At 30.6% G+C, this 19,826-nt stretch overlaps 2 protein-coding genes across 2 annotated transcripts; both read right to left on the bottom strand.

Annotated features, from left to right (window-relative positions):
• Window positions 1-2,742: 2,742 nt before the first annotated feature.
• LOC114369432 (magnesium transporter MRS2-2-like) lies at window positions 2,743-7,855 on the bottom strand. Its single transcript, XM_028326666.1, has 11 exons — window positions 7,184-7,855; window positions 7,045-7,074; window positions 6,055-6,208; window positions 5,790-5,911; window positions 5,373-5,447; window positions 4,693-4,908; window positions 4,553-4,597; window positions 3,698-3,742; window positions 3,581-3,610; window positions 3,353-3,472; window positions 2,743-3,237 (listed from the first exon to the last, which is right to left on the bottom strand). Exons 1-11 carry the CDS (start codon window positions 7,430-7,432, stop codon window positions 3,151-3,153), a joined length of 1,173 nt encoding a protein of 390 aa, XP_028182467.1. The 5' UTR covers window positions 7,433-7,855; the 3' UTR covers window positions 2,743-3,150.
• A 9,332-nt stretch (window positions 7,856-17,187) lies between these two features.
• LOC114369987 (protein MAIN-LIKE 2-like) lies at window positions 17,188-18,797 on the bottom strand. The gene is made up of 2 exons (XM_028327269.1): window positions 17,856-18,797; window positions 17,188-17,748 (listed from the first exon to the last, which is right to left on the bottom strand). Exons 1-2 carry the CDS (start codon window positions 18,746-18,748, stop codon window positions 17,637-17,639), a joined length of 1,005 nt encoding a protein of 334 aa, XP_028183070.1. The 5' UTR covers window positions 18,749-18,797; the 3' UTR covers window positions 17,188-17,636.
• Window positions 18,798-19,826: the final 1,029 nt, after the last annotated feature.

Genomic DNA, 19,826 nt, shown 5'->3' with positions numbered 1-19,826 from the left:
AAATATATTTTTGTTCCAGTAAAATGTTTAAAGACTAATTTTAGTCTCTTTTAAAAAAAACTGTCCATGATTTGTTCCTTTAATTTTGAAATGATTTTTGGTCTTAAAAGTAGTTTATATATCCCTTTATAAGCTCCGTTAGATAGCGCATTTGGACTAGAGCATTTCAAATTTAGAATGAAATACAAAAAAATGGACAAAAAAAGTAATTTCGAACTTCAAAAAATTTAAAGGAAACAAACATATATTATCCATTTGTATTTTTAAAATTAATTTAAATATCTCTTTAAAATATTTATTTACTCATTTTAATTAATAATTTCTATTTTAATAAGTTAATGTATTTTCCCCTGTGATTTGCATAATGTACGGTACGAGAAAAAAAAAAGAAAAAAATTGAAACAACTTTTTTATCCCTATAGTAATAGCATGTACATTTACGTCATAAAATAATGTTATATTATTTTTTATTCACGGATTAATATTAGTGATAAATTTGTTGACTTCACCGTTTACACTATTAATATATAATCATTAAACTCATAATAATATACTATTGGTTTTTGTTTTGTTCTTCTTAAGTTTTTTTTTTTTCAAGATAGTTTTTTTTTCTTAGTTCAAGATGTTACTATTTCAGTCTTCTATAAAATTGGATTTTTTTAAAAATATCAAGGCGTGGTTTTTTTTTTCAAAATATAAAAGAATAAATAGTTAATTTGATCTCAAAAGTATGAGACATTGTGATTTTAATCTCTTAAAAAAAATCATTTGTTTAAAGTGCAATTGTCACTCACTTTTAGTCCAAATTTTAAAAAAGAAATATTTGACTTAAGTGATATCATTAACATATATTTAAGAATTGACAATTAATAGTTAAATTTAAGGACTTATTTTACAACATGAAAACTTATTTTGAATTTTCATATTTTCAATAATCAGTATGACAACATTTTATCTGAACTAAAATGATGATTTACTAAAATATTAAAAGTCAACTTCATTGAGGGCGAATGATCCTATGGCATATGGGGACAATTGTCCTCACGAGATTTTTTTTTACTTAAACATATTGATAAAGAAAAAAAAAAGGTACCATAATAGATGTTGCCCAATGAGACAACCTTTTTATATGAATGTAGACAATTATCAGTTAAGCTCTTCTAATACTGCTATAAACTTATAAATAAGTAAAAAAGTTATACATTATATCTTGGACTTAAATTTAAATATAAGTAAACATAACTAATTTTACTCTTATTTAATAAAGACTCCTAAAATATCCTTTATTTAGTTACAATTATATTTTAATGAGTCTTTTTTATTTATAATAACAATTGTTCCTATGAAAAATATTTTAGGAATAAAATTTTATTTTTTACTTGAGATTAATAAAATTAAATAATATTAACTAATTTTTTTAATTAATGTAAAATTAATTATTTTTATTTATATATGAGGGGTTCTAATTAATATATATATATATATATATAACACGAATCAATGACATAAATACAAACATTGACCTAACTTAATTTGTAAAAATCCATATTACTAATATTTTTTTTTGCGAAAATACTATAAAACATTTTTTCCCCAACTAAATAATGTTTTTTTGGATCCCCTAATTATCGTGCATACCCATCCCTCCTGAATCCTTTTTTAGAGTAAAAAAATCTACCTTACTGTAATTAGAGGAAAGAAAACGGAGACAGAAGTACTTGATCAGATATATCTTTGATATATAGAGATAGTGCTTAACAATATTCTTCCATTCAAATTTAGATAATCTGCCGTTCTGATTTAGGCTATGCTCAAATGCAACGCTTTTTTTTATCTGCAATGATAATTATATTAAAAAGCACAATAAGTGCATAAGAAATATGCTCAAATGCAACGTAATATGAAGTGTGAAGTAGTTTTGCATTCTTTATTTGAAAAAATATATTGTCTTGGCCATTCTGACAATTAGCTTACACGTTGTTGCTCTGCATGGCATGCATAAACCTTTCAGTAGCCGTTACAAGACTCATTAAATTGGCCATTAGACATTGATTGAATAATACATGTTAATCACCCCAGACATTCAATATAACGTTTATAACGGCCGCCACCATCTCCATTTTAGATCAATAGGGTCGAGTTATTAAAACAATCTTACGCTTAAATCTTTAAATGATAGTTACAATTTACGAAAATTACTTTTTATCTCTTTCCCCACGTACGATTATCCAACAAAAAATAAAATATTAATAAGCAAACCTATTCTTTTCAAGAAAAAAACAAAAATTAACATTAATATGTTACAAAATAAATAAATTAAAATATTGTCTACTACTAGTATGTTAATAGTTTTATAGATTGTTAAATTAATGGGAAAATAGTCTATGATTATAAAAAAAAATTGCATTGTTTTATGTAATATATAATAAGTATTACTTTTCCACTAATTACATTTAAAGTCGTAACTATTATCATTTCTAATTAATTAATAATGTTAACCTTTAAAGTCGTAACTATTATCATTTCTAATTAATTAATAATGTTAAACTTTTTTCATTGTCAATGTATTAGAAATTATCCATTGCCCCCACACGTTTGTTTTCTGTCTTGAACATAAATTAGCAAGAACCAGTTGTTCTACTTCATTTCGGACTATACCCAGTCTGAACTTGAAAAATAAGGCGTGTGCTCAATCTAACTATAATTGGAAATACAAAGAAAATATAAGAACAGCCTTCAATGTAATTAAATTTTGTATCTAATTGATGAAATGCTTTGGAGTTCGGTGGCACTTATCCTATCCTTGTTTACATAGAAGTGAACAGAAGAGAAATAGTAGAAAAAAAGTATGTAAAGACTAGCATATTCAACTTAATTATAATTAAATTAAGTATCAAGGCCTTTGAAATTATTCAAAATCAAGAATCAACTTTGAATCTGTAGACTGTATTTGCAATCTGTTATAATGACTGAATCCAGAGAACAGAATAGCTGTGAGGAAATGGCAGATCCAATAACTCAACATGAAGCATGTCCAATAACTCAACATGATGTTGAACCATCTACAATAAAAACCTCTTCAACATAAATTCATTATTAGACTGTTATATGTAGGAGTCCTATTCACCCCTTTTTTCAGTAGATTGATTTTCACGATCCTATTAACCCCTTCTTGCGAGCATAGGCTGTAATAATGAGAAACATCACCGCAGAAAATACTCCTGAGACAATAACTACCTGCAAGAAAGCATGGGGTATTTTGATTCTTAATTCATAATATGAAGTCCAAAATTTTGCAGCTACATATATGTGTTTACACATGCGCATGCATAAACAGTAATAGTTTGCATACCCATTTGAACATGTAACCATGGTTATCGTTCCAAGTATATGGGATATTCATGCCAAATATAGCAGCCACCAAAGAGTAGAAAGATAGACAAACAGTTCCTGAGCTAAGAAAGAGCTCCAACTGCACAAGAGTTGAAGACCATTTAGCGAACTTGTGGAAAAAAAAAAACATTATAGAATACCGATAGATGGCATGCAACATGCCAGGTGCAGAAACGTGAAAAGGCACCTGAATCAGCTGATTACGATGGTTGTCAAGCTGCAAAATGAAAAAAACTTCACTTAAATTTCATGTCATTCACCAGATACCAATAGATATATTATCAGTAAATTGCTAGCTACTTACTTGAATATTAATATAATCTTCGGTATCATCAATGTACTCTCGCAGCTTTAAATGAAAGGAAAAAGAAAAGTAATTAGGTAAAAGTAAAACTATCTAGTACAGCAAATTCAGAGTTCAGGTAAACCTGAATATGTAAATAACAGGCTAGTTTTGACTTTTGAATCCCTTTCCAGAAAATCCTAATCTAATGGGCGTTAGTAGATCCTCTTAACACATCCCACCACAAATAAATTCAGGGATTTGACAGCATGAATTAGACATATAATCACCATTATCATAATATTTAATTACAAAGGCAAAAGTGGTACAGCAAAGATCCAAGTATGGTCTATTTGATCCAAAAGGATAAATAGCATAAATCACTCAATCTCAGACAAGAATGAATCCAACAAAGTAAGAGTATATCATCTCATAAAATTCTTATAACTAATTTTTCAGAAAAATTGCATAAAAGACTTCCAAAACAAGATTTTGAATATAAACCACAAAGTTTAACTTTAAAACAGCAGGTGATGAAAGAAGAAAGAGAGCAAAATGCATATCCCCTTTGTTCACCATAAATTTCACCACAAGTGTTAAGCATTCGGAGTACCAATTTGGTCAAACTTTAACTTGCATACTAGTCTGAAACTAAGTCTGTACCCAAAAGGCTAGGCCTTGAATTCACTTTCTAAGAATTAGAATAGTAAACAGACCATAGGTTTTAAATTAACGAGAGAAAAAACTTTTCTCCATATTTACAAAGAAACAATCTTCCAAAATACTTTATATCTGGCATGTATCTGTCATATCCGGAAAATAAGATTTACAGCTCCCTATCACACGTGTTCACATACACAAAGAGATGATACTTACTGTGGTTAATTTGTTCAATGTGTGGTCGATTTCACTGAAATAAGCCTGCAAAACGAACAAAGACCTCTTATAGCATTTTTTCCTCATTAAAAAAATGAAGATGCTTTCCTTCTATTTTTAAAGCAAATAAAGTTTATAACCTCGAGTAACATTTCAAGCTCTTCCACATCATTTTCTTCTAAACGAACTGTTGCTAAACTTGCTCTAGATATCTTTGATCCTATGGTAGGAGAGGCAGCAAACCAATTAGCAGCACCTGATCCACTAACTGGTGATGCTGAACCAGCCTTTCTTGACAGGTATAGGTCAGCCATATCATCATCATCATCCAGCAATTGTTCAAGCTCATCTCTGACCTGTACCAGATAACAAGAACTTGTGATGGGAGAGGGACAAAGGATATATGTTGTTTTCTACTTAAAACTGATCAAGGCAGTTTACAGTCACATTAAACTAATTCTATTAAGAAGAAAAATAAAATAATTACAATAAAGAGAATGCCAATAAGTCATTATCAGAAGAACATTTTTTGAAGGCAGGGACCCACAACAGTGAATCTTTCTTGAAATTGAATCTCTTTTGATCTTGAAAATACACGTTGCAATTTTTCAAACTCTAGCAAACTATATAAAGGCATATTTTTAATAAGGAATTTCTCATGCATTTATGCATCATAAAAAATGAATAACCCTTCAAAGTGTAAGGATGTCCAAAATATCAACAGCATTGAGAGGCAGAGGGTGGAGAATATATTTACATAGAAGAAAATAGTTTTTTTCCATGTGCAAATTTTTCCCTAGCATAGTAAAACTTGACTTACCTTTTGAACCCTAGCAGTCAGCCTTGTCATTGCACTCTTCAGTTTTCGAACTCTGTCCAAATTTCGACTACTAATCTGCAGATTACAATTACAATAATTTTAAAGTTCATGACTGAACCAAAAAAGTTAAGAAACAAAAGGAAGAAAGGAAACAAGAGCAAAATCGAACTAGAGCATCCACATTTCAAGCCCGCCAACAAAAACATTCTTGACATAATTAGAATAAACACCTCAGTGAGATAAGTATAAAAAATCAAAAGGATAATATATTGAGATGAATGAAAGAAGTTTTCCCTCAGCCACTTTCAAGAAGCTTCTTATTTGTTAGCTTATTCTGTGTCTGAGGAAAGGGTATGGTCCAGGGGATCTCAGATTAAAACCAAAACAAGAAGAGAAAGAATTCAAAAATATATGTACCTTGGAGGTAAGTTCATCTAATGCAGGATAAGCAGCCATCTCCAATTCTGATGTACGTGCAGCAAGAAAACTACAAATGGCTTCTAAAGCAACCTCCAGGGCCCGGAATTCAAAGGGTGACTCTACATTGCATAATTTAGATCACTCAGATAACAAGAGCAAAAGATAATGCAAATACAAAGATAGATTTATAAGAGGAACAGATGCAATCAATGAGTTTGTTCATTACTTATGGTTCACCATTAAATGTAAGTATGTAGCGTACCGTCTTCTTCAGCTGCTTCAGCATCATTTTGGCCACCAAGATACTCTTTACCATCTCCTTCCTGTTTAAGACCAGCACCTAATCGAGGCAACCGCCTTTGCAGTTCCGCAACAACAGGGATCACATTTTCATCTGTTGGATCTCTCAGCAATACCTATCCCACAATTTAGATACATTCAGGAGTTCAGGATGTGGAAGCAAATGCCATCTCAATCTCTAGAAACAATCATGCATTCTAAAAAGGACCAAAGGTTGGATACAGGAATTCACAAATATACAAACTAGGTAAGAGAGCGTGGTTAATTAATTAGCCTATTGAAGCTGGCTCTACAATATTCTAGTTATATGAAAATATGTCCTTTGCCAGCCATCATACATCATAACTAAAGTCAGAAACAAATTAATGACATGTAGGTATATTCTTGTACAAGACGGTTATGGTCCTGATCCAACATGTAGTTCATTGTCTTCCTACCCGTTTTATTCAATAAACTTGATAATGAAAACAAAATTCCATAGCCGGAATTCAATCCATCCTCAGACTAGTTGTGCCATTTAATGCAATAGCAAGATAAAATGCTAAGAGAACGGACTCATCCCAAAAGGACATGGGTTCCATTCCCACTGCCGATGTGAGGACTTTGTTGCTGGGTAGTTTGTAAGCACTCTTTGAGCTTGAGGTTTGCCTAGTGAGCCCCGAGACCCAACTCACCTAAACTTTTCAGTGCCCAAAAAAACATGCTAAGAGAAACCCCCCACCCCCATCTGCCATTCCTCCTTTCCTAATTTCTCAATCAGTCTAAGCTTTTCATTATGAGTAGCCCAAAACAAAAATCCAAAGCTTGTGTCCCCATACTAATTTCATAATGTTCTTATTCATGTTCTTTCCCAGAAACAGGAAGCCATAATAATGTTTCAAATCCCGCTCCTTCGGAGATGGAGGCAGTCACACATAACATATTGAAGGATAAAAAAAGGTGATCAACTAACCTCTTCAGCGGTGATAATTGCCTTGATATGCTGAAAAACACAGAATCAAAAGAAACAAAACAAAATCAAAAAACAAAACCAGAAAACAAATTGTGACAATAAAAAGTAAATATATGATGATGATGATGATGGACCTGACCTCCAAGTTAAGAACAATGGCCTTCTCACGACCAAGAATGGTAGAGGGGTAAGAGAGCAAGGGATCAAGGATTCTGAGATCACGCGCATGAATCTGAACCCTATGCATGATGGCATATTTGTCCATGTCGAGCAACGTGCCTTGCCCAGTGGCGTCAAACAGAATCCAACTCCTCGAAGACTGCGTCTTCTTCTTCACAACCGCCATTGCCTGCGGGTCCGCAGGGACGACACTCCCATCACGAGCCATTCCCTTACCCGTTCCCTCTCCCCCAATTCCAATCACATGTCCCAACCCACAATTTCAACTTTCAAACTCGATTCACATCCACAATACCACAAGCCAAATTGCTCACAACCCCTTCGCGCATTTCATCAACACGCCAATTGGGTATCCGACTCACGCCTCAAAATATGTTTTTTTTTTACTTTGTTTTTCTGAGGAATAAGATTCCCAGAAGAAACAAACATACGATACAACAAAAAGGAACTTTTTCCTTCTTTCTCTCTATCTGTTTCCCGGAGAAAGGAAAAAACCCAACAGAGTTACTACGTTTGATTCTGGGTTTGTGTTGTGTTGATTTACGTATGTGTGTCTCTTTAATTAATGTGAATTAATTATGTGAGGTTTAGAAGGGGGGGAGGCACAAGCAAGGGCGAGGGTGAAGAAATAAGAATGAGGACAACAAAGGGAAGCACTTAAATATGAACGTGCGCGGTAAATAGAGTACGGGGCGGCTCAGGGTTGTTATGGTGGGGTCCTGCAGAGTGGGCCAATGAGGTGACGCCACCGAAATTGATGTAGGGGTAAAATAGGAAATAAGTGGTAGGGTTAGTGGGTGATCCTGTGCTTCGCTGATCCACCTGACACAGTGTACGGCGGATCCTTCTTCTTGACTTTGGCTGAAGTGTTTGTTACGGTTACCCGTTTCATGGTTTTTTTTTTATCTTCCTTTATTATTTTATCAAAAACTTTAGTACTGACTTCACTTTCGGAATCTTTATCCTCTTTTCACGGGTATTATCGTATTAATAAAAATAAATGTTGAATTATGCTTACTTGATTACTATTTTCTTTTCAACCAACTGCATCACTTTTTCCATTAGTTGACTCATTAAATACTTTTTTCATTAGTTGACTCATTAAATACGTTTTTCATTAGTACACTGAAATTGGTTTCTCAATTAAATATTAACATAATTTGATTTTTCTATTATTTTGAATAGGCAGGACAGTTTGGAAAAGAAAATTAGATAAGCCAGATCCCTAACAATATTATACGTTCAAAAAAATATATTAACAAAATAATTTTTAAATTTAAATGTAAGGATAACAATAAGTAAAGTCTAGATAAGATATTATCGTTCAAAAAAATATATTAACATAAAATATTTTTAAATTTTAAATTTAAACATAAAAATAAATAAAGTTTAGATAAGATATTATAATGCATCTCCTGGTAGTTATTCTTTTCAGAAAACTCTATATTAAATCCACGTGGATGTAATTAAAAGATTAAATATAAGTAATTAATGTGTTGAAGTTGATCATCTTGTCTAAATTTAATTTTTGATAAAAATAATTTTTGATTAATTTTTTTCTAATAAATCAGAGGATTAAAATAAAAATATATTTATATGGATAAAATTCTTAATACTGATGTATTTTCTTGTTGAGTATCTAAATATTCATATCATTTTTGTTATCTACATTTTAATTAATATGAAAATGAAAAACATTAAAAATATGATAGTAATTAAATTAAAATTTTATTCAAATATTTTTTTATAAAACATGATCATGATTATCAAATATCCTAAAATTTAAAATCTTATTTGAAGATCTTTGACAAAACATAATCTTTTTGCAATTAAGAAACTTATTTTTTTAATGAATTAATAAACATGATATATCTTTGTAAGGAACATGATTTATTTATTGTGTGTGTGAATTATTAAAGAATGAGATTTATCTCTTAAGTTTTGTTGTCATTTACCCTACCCGTTATGAATAGGTACCCATGCCACTAGGTCTAGTAGTCATTGCCACATCAAATTATATAAGTTTTACTTTTATGAAAAAAATTATAATCATAATACATATTGGATTTGTTGCTATAAATATATCTACTCTATGTTATAAATATGAATAATCATTCTTGAATGAAACTATGAAAGCATCTTTAAAAATTATTTTTGAACGAAAATATTTTCAAGAGATATTCTCTCACCTTAAACCACATGTCTTATCTTTTTCCTTTTTTTTTTTTTTTACAATAACCACATGTCTTATCTTAATTTTATATATTGAGTATTTAATTAGTTTTAATTTTTCTTCTTTCTTTCACGTATATTTTTTTAAAAAAAATCAGATTTAATTTGATTTAATGATTAACATAAAAAGTTTATTTCCCAATCATATCAAATCATTCTCATTTTATTTTTAGCCTTACTTTTTATGTTATTTCTTTCCATCAATCTTTTTAATCTTTATTTTTAAATTATATTTCAATTTTTTTAGGAATTTTCAATAATTTAAATTATTATTGTTTAAAAATATGATTTATTATTATAAATCTAAAATATAATTTATATATTTATTAATATTTATGAGGATGAAATTTTCTCTGTAAATTGGATATATGAAACTTGATTTAGGTACAAAAATAACATATTATAATTTTATGAAAACGAAAAATAGATAAATTTTACTGAAAAGAAATCTAAACTTTGTCAATTTTACAAAGATGAAAAATATATTCTAACTTTTTTATCATTAAATTTAAATATTTAATTTCTTTAAGTAAATTTTCCACTCAAATATAACCTTTCACGAAATTAGTAGTATCTTACATAAAAAGAAAATAAACCTTGCTTGTAGTCAATTGTTGTATGTATATTCTTTCAAAACTTCCATGTTGAAAACAACACCCAAAATAAAATTAGAAAATGGCATAAAGATATTTGGTATAATCAATATGATAAATGTAAAATTAAAGAACTCAAAATTAAATCAACAAAATAAAATTAAGGTTATCTTTGATAAAGTTGGAAGCTAATAATTGAGAGTTGAAAAAATAATCTATTAAATTATAATCGTTTGACAAAACTAGATGTTAAAGTAACTAAAAATAGTAGAGTGATAGAAAAATAATAAATCATGATTTATTTAAAAATGAAATTTAATAAATATATTAAGGATAAAAATGAAAGAAAATATAATAAGCTAGAAGTCAACATTTTATTTTAACTAGTGTTTCTAAAAATGTTAAAAATTATTAAAAACTTGTATATCAAATACTCAAATAAGTTAATAAAAAAATAAAAATTAATTTAAATGTCTTATCAAACATAATCTAAGAAGAAAAAATGATCTAACATATAAAAACAATGAAAGAATTAAAATTTGAATAAATACACTAATTAATTCTTTAAAAATAATCAATACAAAAAAAAATAAACCAAGAAAATAAAACTATCAGTACAGGATCAACAAAAAAAAACAATTATAATTAACTAATTTGCAAATATTTCATAAGAAAAAGTAAATTAATGAAAGTTGGGTCTAGTAAAAGAGACTATCCTCCAAGAACATGTTGAATTAAAGTTTGAATCTTAATTAAAGAGATGTGGTTTAATGTTAGACCATGTCTTGAATAGGATTGAATTGTACCAAAGATGTAATAAATAAAAAGAAAAATTCTTTCATGCTGCATGCCACGCTTACCAAAAGAATAACACATTAAAGCCATGCTTTCACACCTGCATAAAGAATGTAGGAATATTTATAGCATTAATTAAATCCAAAAACATCATTCAGAAGCCATTCAAACATAAATGGTTCCAAATAAAATAAAAAATACGGAATAACAAAGTTACCTATGAAATAATAAAAGTTCAATTAAGCCTCATCCCATTACAAATAATATATGTTACATATATATCCTTCGCCAGATATATAATGGTGTCGATTCTTTATAATTAATATATCTTTAATCGACACCTACAATAATTTGTTAAATAAGTTCACAAAGAAGATGAAGATAATAAATAAGGAAAATGGGGGGAAATATTTTTGAAAAGCATAGGTTACGTGATAATGGAAGCAAAAGGACTATTGCTAAATGAAGGCAATATATAAAAGCAATGATTGAGAAGTAGGCCACAATATTTAGGTGTTTCAAATTTCTTCCAACTTTTCAATTGACTATTATGATTGTTAATGGCGCATCTTGAGAGGAAAAACTTTTTTTTTTCTACAAAAGAGGGAAACCTTAAAATTATTTTTTTCAATTGTCCGTTTTTCAAAGTAATTTTATTAAAGGTAGCATCAGATATTAAATACAAACTCATAAAGCTATAATCAACCCCTCCTATTAAATAAATAAAATTAATGTTCACAACATAAAATAATTTATTATCCAATCACAAATCATTAATTAAATTACTTTAATATAATTATGTTAAAAATCAACAAACTTATCCTATATGATAAGTTGTGATTAAATTATTATGTAATTTTTTTTATAGTTAGTACATAATATTTTTTTCTCTAAATAAATTAGGTATCATAACATTTATTTATGAAATAATGTTAATTAATTATAATTAATTTATTGAGTTATCAAATATAGTAATTATGCTAATTATTAAATTAAAAATTTATTGATATTCATTCACTTATTTTTTAGAATGAGTGCATTAGTACATTACACCTTAAGTATATTTTAGGAAAATACAGCAAAAAAAGAGAGAGTATATTTTAGGAAAATAAAAGTTATACCCTACAACAATTTAGTCAACGCAAAAACACAAAAATCGATGTTAAATGAGTATTAGCGTCAAGTCTGCCACTCTTTCAATGTGTTATACTGCTAGAAGCTAATAAGTTGCGTTAAAAAAAGGTCAATGCTACTTTGGTGTCACCACAAAATTGATGTTAATGTCCACATAGCATCAAACAAAGTGAAGGCTAAGTTAACATTAGTAGTGTTGTCTCTAGCAGACACAAAGTAGCATCGATCATGACTGACACTAGTCATCCAACCACTCATGCCACTGCTCCAGCCCAAATTGTCCCCACAACTTGAATCTCCTATCTGCATTTATCGTTCCAAAATTGTCGCTTTTCAAAGTATAAAATGATAGGGATGATGAATGACTTAACTAAGATTGAACAAAATGAAGAAAAAAAAAGAAGAAGAAAAGTAATTGACCTTTGTGGCAATTATGCTTTTGTTATTCATTAAATTCAAGTCTAATCCCAATAAATGTATGCTCAAACATGAATTGCAATAACTATTTTAATTTCTCTAGATTGATGTATTATAATAAATAAATAAAACTAGGTGTGGGCTAGCCTGCTTTGTAGGCTTAGTAACCCGTAAAATGAAAAATCCAAGAAGCTGAGCAAGTAAAGAAGAGAGAAAACAACCTCAAAAAAAAAAAAAAAAGAAGAAAGAAAGAGCGAAAGCAGGGAAAAAAGTAAGCCAACAAGCAGTCAACTGATCAACTAGTGACAAAATTTTGGAGGCTAGACAGATTTAATAATATTATTGATTACTTTTTAAAATAATTTTGCGTGGTTTAACAAGGAAACCTCAATTAAATTTTGTGTTTCTATTTCATCCTAACTCTTATCTTAGAATACTTGCAATCTTGTGTGTGATACATTTGACATCATTCCATACAATAATCATATATAACATATGACCAAGGCTGCTACAGTTCAATTTTTGGCGTGAAAAGTTTCCTTTAAGCTTAAGGGGACAAGACAAAAAGGTTTTGGAATTATGTGGGATATATATATATATATGTTAAGAAGGAATTTACCCCTCTCATATACAGTCATAAATTTTAACAATAGTTAAGACAATTAAAAAAAATTAAGCACAATATTCAAGGAAAAAAACATTTGAAACATAAAATTAAATATTTATTGTTTTAAATTATTTTTAATTGAATTTCTAGGTAGTTATTTTTAGTAGTTTCAAGTTGCCAAAAACTAACCTTAACATTTTAGCCTATCAAATATGAAACACTAAAAAAATATTTTGATAAGATGAGTGAGATCAAAATCAATAGTATTTATAACATAATATGAAACGTGAGTCTCTTTAACTCAACCAAGGTCTAATTTAATTCCTTGAATAGTGTATGAAATATTATAAATCTTTTGATACATGCTTTTATTTTCTATGAATAATAAAAGTCTCTTTCACTCGTACTATTTATATTTAGATATTTTACTAAGCACAAAACTTTACAGGAACTTCAATATACTACTTTATTAATTGAGCTAGATCTCTTGTTGGGACAATATTAATATGTGCATATTAATTAATCATTATAAAATTATTTTAATATATATTTTTCTATCGCTAATATTAACTAATCACTTAGCTATCATCGTAGAAAACTAGAATCAAAGACAAGGTTGTGGTATTGAAGTTAATATGGATTATTAGAGCATCTCTAACGTAGGGTTCTTCAGTGGTTCCTTCGCAGTAAGATGCGATTTTCTGAAGAAACCTTGCACTAGAGAGGGTCTACATGGCAAAACGGATTCCTCCTGAAAAAGAAACGTTTCTTATATAAGGAACATGCGCTTAACATTAAAATATTAATATCTAACATCAACCACCTTGTAAAAAAAAAGAGGGAAAACAACGGAAAGAACGATGAGAGCATAGAACAAAGAACAACACAACGAACAAGAACAACATAGAACTAAAAATTAAAGAACGATGAACAAGTAATTTGAGAATGGAAAAAAAAAATTAAGAATAGATTCACTGGATCAAGGGGCTGTGACAGTGGTTGTGCGAGGAAGGGACCACAACGATGGCAAGAGGGACGACGATGGTTGCGCGAGGGAAGGGCCGCGATGGTGGTGGCGCAATATAATGGATCCAAACATCGATTTAGATGAAGTTTTAGAACAAATGATAGACGAGGAATTGAAAGACAACACTGATGAACAAATCATTAGGTTGATACTTGAGAGCCAACAACAACTATATGGAAACACCACTAGGTGTAGCCAAAGAAGAAGAGTGGTACATCGTAATTGTGAAGAAGGTCATGATCGATTATTCAATGATTATTTTTAAAAAAATCTTGTGTACACAGATATTCAATTCTGAAGAAAGTTTCGTGTGCGAAGACATGTGTTTCTCCAAATTGTAGACGTGCTTAATAATCATTATGAATACTTTCAAATGAGGGTCGATGCATTGTGTCGAAAAGGCCTATCTCCATTGTAGAAGTACACAACTGCTATTTGTATATTGGCTTATGGATCATCTGCTGACAATGTGGATGAATACGTTCGAATTGGTGAAACAATTACAGTTGAATGCTAGGAGCGATTTGTATCAGGCATTTGCACCATATTTGGGAATGAGTACTTGAGGAGATCAAATAACGAAGACACCAAACGACTACTACAAATGGGAGTGGCATGCTAATTTCCAGGTATGTTAGGTTCCATTGATTATATGCACTGTGAATGAAAAAGTTGTCTAGTTGCATGGAAAGGTCAATTTTGTCGAAGTGATCATCACAACCCAACAATCATTCTTGAAGTTGTGGCATCACAAAACTTGGGGATTTGACATGTATTTTTTGACATCGCCGGTTCAATTAATGACATTATTGTGTTAAATGGATCTAATGTGTTTGATGAAGTTTTGTCAGGACGAGCACCCGCAATGCAATTCACAGTGAATATAACCCAATATAATATGTGATACTATTTAGTGGATGATATTTATCTAGACTTTGCCATGTTTGTGAAGACCATCTCAATACCACAAGGAGAAAAGCGAAAATTATTTGCACAACGACAAGAATCAACAAGAAATGATGTAAAATAGGCATTTGGAGTGCTCCAATCTCGATCCACAATTGTAAGTGGTTCAACACGTTTTTGGGATGCTAGTAAAATGAAGAATATCATCTATGCATGCATCATATTGCATAATATGATTGTTAAGGACGAACATGACACATATCAAAATAATATTGATTACAATAATGTGGGTAATAGCACGTCAACATTCAAAGTATCTTTAAGTGTTCACTCTAGTATCTAATCAACATACCTCCAAAGGAGAACATAGGTTCATGACAAACAAAAACATCGTCAACTTCAAGCAGATTTAGTTGAATATATTTAAGAACGTTTCAGAAAAAAAAATGACAATTAATTTTATGGGCAAAAACACCAAAAGGGGCCCCTTTTAGAAATTATTTACCAAAAAGGGGCCCTTTTGAAATTATTTCCGGAGGGGGTCACTTTTTTTATTACAAAGCGCCCCCCACCCCGGCGCCTCCACTATGCACGTGACACGTGGCACAGGGAGGTAGCGCCCCTGCACCAGGCGCGACTGGTAGTGCCCAGGGGTCAGGCGCTACGGCTAGCGCCGGGCAGCCAGGCGCCTGCCCCCCCCACACCCCCCAGCCCCTTCCCACACCCCCCCCCAGCCTCTTCTTCTCACACCCCCCCCCCCAGCCCCTTCCCACACATCCCCAGCCTCTTCTTCTCACACCCCCCAGCCCCTTCCCACACCCCCCAGCCTCTTCTTCTCACACCCCCCCAGCCCCTTCCCACACCCCCAGCCTCTTCTTCTTACACCCCCCCAACCTCTTCCCACACCCCCCCGAAAATTCTATATTTTTTATATTGTTTATCAAAAATTTAAATTTTGTTTCATTTTTGCTATTTGTATTATTTGTTATTTTTTTATATTCCCCCAACCCAAAATTTCAATAAGATTATTTTTTATACACTCTAAATTGTATATTTTTTAATTTGTTTATCAAAAATTTAAATTTTTTTCATTTTTATTATTAGTATTATTTGTTATTTTTTATATTTTATTATTCTCTCTTTTTGAAGTATATATAAGTACATTTTCAATAAAATACATTTTCACCTAAAATACATTTTGAAATCCTAAAATGTTTTAAAATGCTTCTTGATTTGGTCAATTCTTTTTTGATTTGGCCATTAAATTACGTAAGAGATGACTTTTGATTTATGTGTCATTAACATTATGGTTATTTATTTTTATTTATTTTAAAAGCATTGCACAATAAATTGAAACGTTGAAGTGACAATAATATTAAATTAACATGAAATAAAATCATACAAAGTAGAAGACAATATGAAACACATGGAAAAAAATAATACAAGGTACATGAAAATGTTAAACCATGCGGAAAAAATGTAAACTCATTATTAATCAATCATCACTATGTCTGTGATGCCGCGACGAAGTTCCACATGGCCGGTCCCAATTTCTAGCTGCTCTATCAGGATTTCTTCTTCTAGGATTCGCCCTTTCATCCACTTGGTCAGCCTCGACAGAGAAATCATGACGTAAATCGACCCCTAATAAGTCGTCCATGTCGGGTATATCTCCAGGTACATTCCACGGACCAGCAAGTGGGGCATTTGGGGTCGATACTTGACCACTTTGGGTAAATGAAGGAGTTTCCGTTGAAGAAGGAGAGGACCCAAATATGCCTGCAAAACTATACCCTGGTTGAAAATCATGTGGGTATGAATACATCGGCGGCATCTGAGACGGTTCTTGGGTGAATGCCGGCGGTGTGTAATACATTCCATGTTGTCGTTCTGGCATCGGAGGCAAACTATATGTTGCTGCATCAACAGTTTCCCGACGTCGCGCTAAGCCTCGAGTCTCCACACTTTGCCGTAGTATATTAAACTGTTGATGTTCAAATTGTGGCTGAGAAGGGGGAGCATCTTCATGTGCCTCAAGTATCCTATCCTCTTCCTCAGACAAAAGAGTGATCTTCTCGATACATGGCAGTAAATCGTCAAAAGTAGAAACCCTTCTCCCAACAGGCGACACCATAAAATGTAGTGTTTCGGCGATTTCACCCTGCATAGAAAATAAATGAATAGTTATTAAAATAATCTTAAATAAGCGCAACATTCTTTTCCTTATTATAATGGACAATGTATACCAATAGTCCTCTTCTTGCATGTTTTGGGTCCACATACACTTTTGTTTTACGCCTGTACCACCTCATATATTCAGAGTTCAGACCGAGGGTCCCTGTTTGTGGCGGCGTCTGCTCTACTCTCCTTTCATAGCGACTATTCCATTCATTAAGCGCGGGTTGCATTAGTCGCATCCAATTTTTTCCTTCCTTTCCCTTTAATGTCAAGTCATGTATGTTGTTGGGTTGCATTACTGGTCCCGGAATAGGTTGTTGCATTCCAAATTGTCTCATGACTCTATCCGGCTGGTGCCATTCCACTTTTTGAAAACAAATAAGTGGTATGATACATGTCCATAATACAGACCCAAAAAAACAAACTTGACTCAAGTTCATTTCCACATGTCCAGCATAAGGGACCCATACAAACTGCATATAAAAGTTAAATTTAATAAATTAATTAAGAAATACAACATCATTTAATAAACAAACATCAAAATTGTTACCTCGTCGCGTTTCATGACATCTAATTTACGACGAAACTCAATTAAATTGTCATTGCCTATGTGATGCAATTCACCTCCCAACCATCTTCACAAAAAATTAAATAACAAAATAAAATGTTACATAGAATAATGATTAACATCAACCAAGCATGTTTATTAATAATGAATTCAAAATAGTAAAGGAAAGTATACCTGTAACCAAGTGGCGCGTTTTGTTGTTGTGGAGGAATAACTGAGGGGGCTAATGTTGGGCATCGTTCCCATGCCCATAATTGAATCAAGAGAGTGAAACCGCCTATTGATTTAGCATTATAGTCTGTTGCGATGCACATCTCTCTATAAAGGTTACCCAAAACAGCAGCTCCCCATGCATAACTACTGCACTCTCTAAGGTCTCTCAGAAACTGCAAATATTTCAAATGCACCCGTTTGCTGCTTTTGTCAACAAACATTACCCCACCTATGAATCGTAAGATCCAAGCACGAGCAAATCTTTCAAGGCCTTCTTGGTTGCCTGTAAAATCATGAATATTTGCAAAATGAGAAGACAACCAACTCAATTTAATTGAGTTCCCATCAATTGCAGCATCGTCAGGCATGACACCCAATAATTCATGAAACAATTCAAACCCATCAATATTTGTATTTCCAATTAATGGTCTTCCATCCACAGGAATACCAAGTAGCACAGAAACATCTTGAAGTGTAATAGTTGCCTCTCCACACTTCAAATGAAATGTATGCGTTTCTGGCCTCCACCTTTCAATAAAAGCATTCACCAATGCTCCATTCACTTTCAGCTGCGCCAATTTCATTATCGGGTACAAACCCGAAATTTGTAATAGAGGAATAATTTCTTCGGGCGGTGCTTCTCTATGATTGTATAGTGGTGTGGCTCGTCGAATTTTTAATGTCCTATCATTAGCACCATTCCAAATATGTTGGGATACATGATTTTTTTGCATCCACAATAAATCATCCTCTAATGGTCCAGATGCCACGTCATAATGATGAGAAGATGACGAACTAGCCATTTTAAAACTCCTGTATAGAAAGAAAAAAAAATTAATAGTCACACATATCATAAATAATAAATAAAGTTAAGTACGTACGCGTAACTTAAATTTTAGAAACGAGCACGTAATTTAAATTTTAAAAAGGAGCACGTAATTAAAATTTTACAAACAAACACATAATTTAAATTTTCTTCACATTGAGTGAGGAATTTTTTTACTTAATTTTCAGAAAATATATATATATTTTTTTCTCCATTTCAACAATTTCAAAAAAATAATTTCTACACATTGAAAATTTTTTTTTCTTCATTTTCAGAATATATATATATATTTTTTGTCAATTTCAACAATTTCAATATATATATATATATATATATATATATATATAATAAAAATTAATTTTTACACATTCAGAATTTTTTTTCTTCATTTTCAGAAAATATATATATATATATTTTGTCAATTTCAGCAATTTCAATATATATATATATATATATATATATAATAAAAATTAATTTTTACACATTCAGAATTTTTTTTCTTCATTTTCAGAAAATATATATATATATTTTGTCAATTTCAGCAATTTCAATATATATATATATATATATATATATATATATATATATATAATAAAAATTAATTTTTACACAATCAGAATTTTTTTTCTTCATTTTCAGAAAATATATATATATATTTTGTCAATTTCAGCAATTTTAATATATATATATATATATATATATATATATATATAATAAAAATTAATTTTTACACATTCAGAATTTTTTTTCTTCATTTTCAGAAAATATATATATATATATATTTTGTCAATTTCAATAATTTCAATAAGCATATATATATAATAAAAAATAATTTCTTCACATTGAGGATTTTTTTTCTCAACTTTCAGAAAATATATATATTTTTTTTCTCAATTTCACAAATTTCAGAAAATAATATAAGAACACGTATATATATATTTTTTATATATAATAATAATATGCCTTTCTTTTTTAAATACGCATAATAACATTATTACAGTAATATTTATTATGAATCTTAATTAAATTTATATTCTAAAAATTAAACAACCGTAACACAAATAAACAATTTGTTATATAATTAATAAAAAATAACTAAAATAATA

This window comes from Glycine soja, chromosome 10 (genome assembly GCF_004193775.1).
Source record: "Glycine soja cultivar W05 chromosome 10, ASM419377v2, whole genome shotgun sequence".
In the NCBI taxonomy this organism is placed as follows: Eukaryota; Viridiplantae; Streptophyta; class Magnoliopsida; order Fabales; family Fabaceae; genus Glycine; species Glycine soja.
The sequence above is the reverse complement of the archived record's forward strand: the minus strand, read 5'-3'. Positions and strand labels throughout refer to the sequence as shown.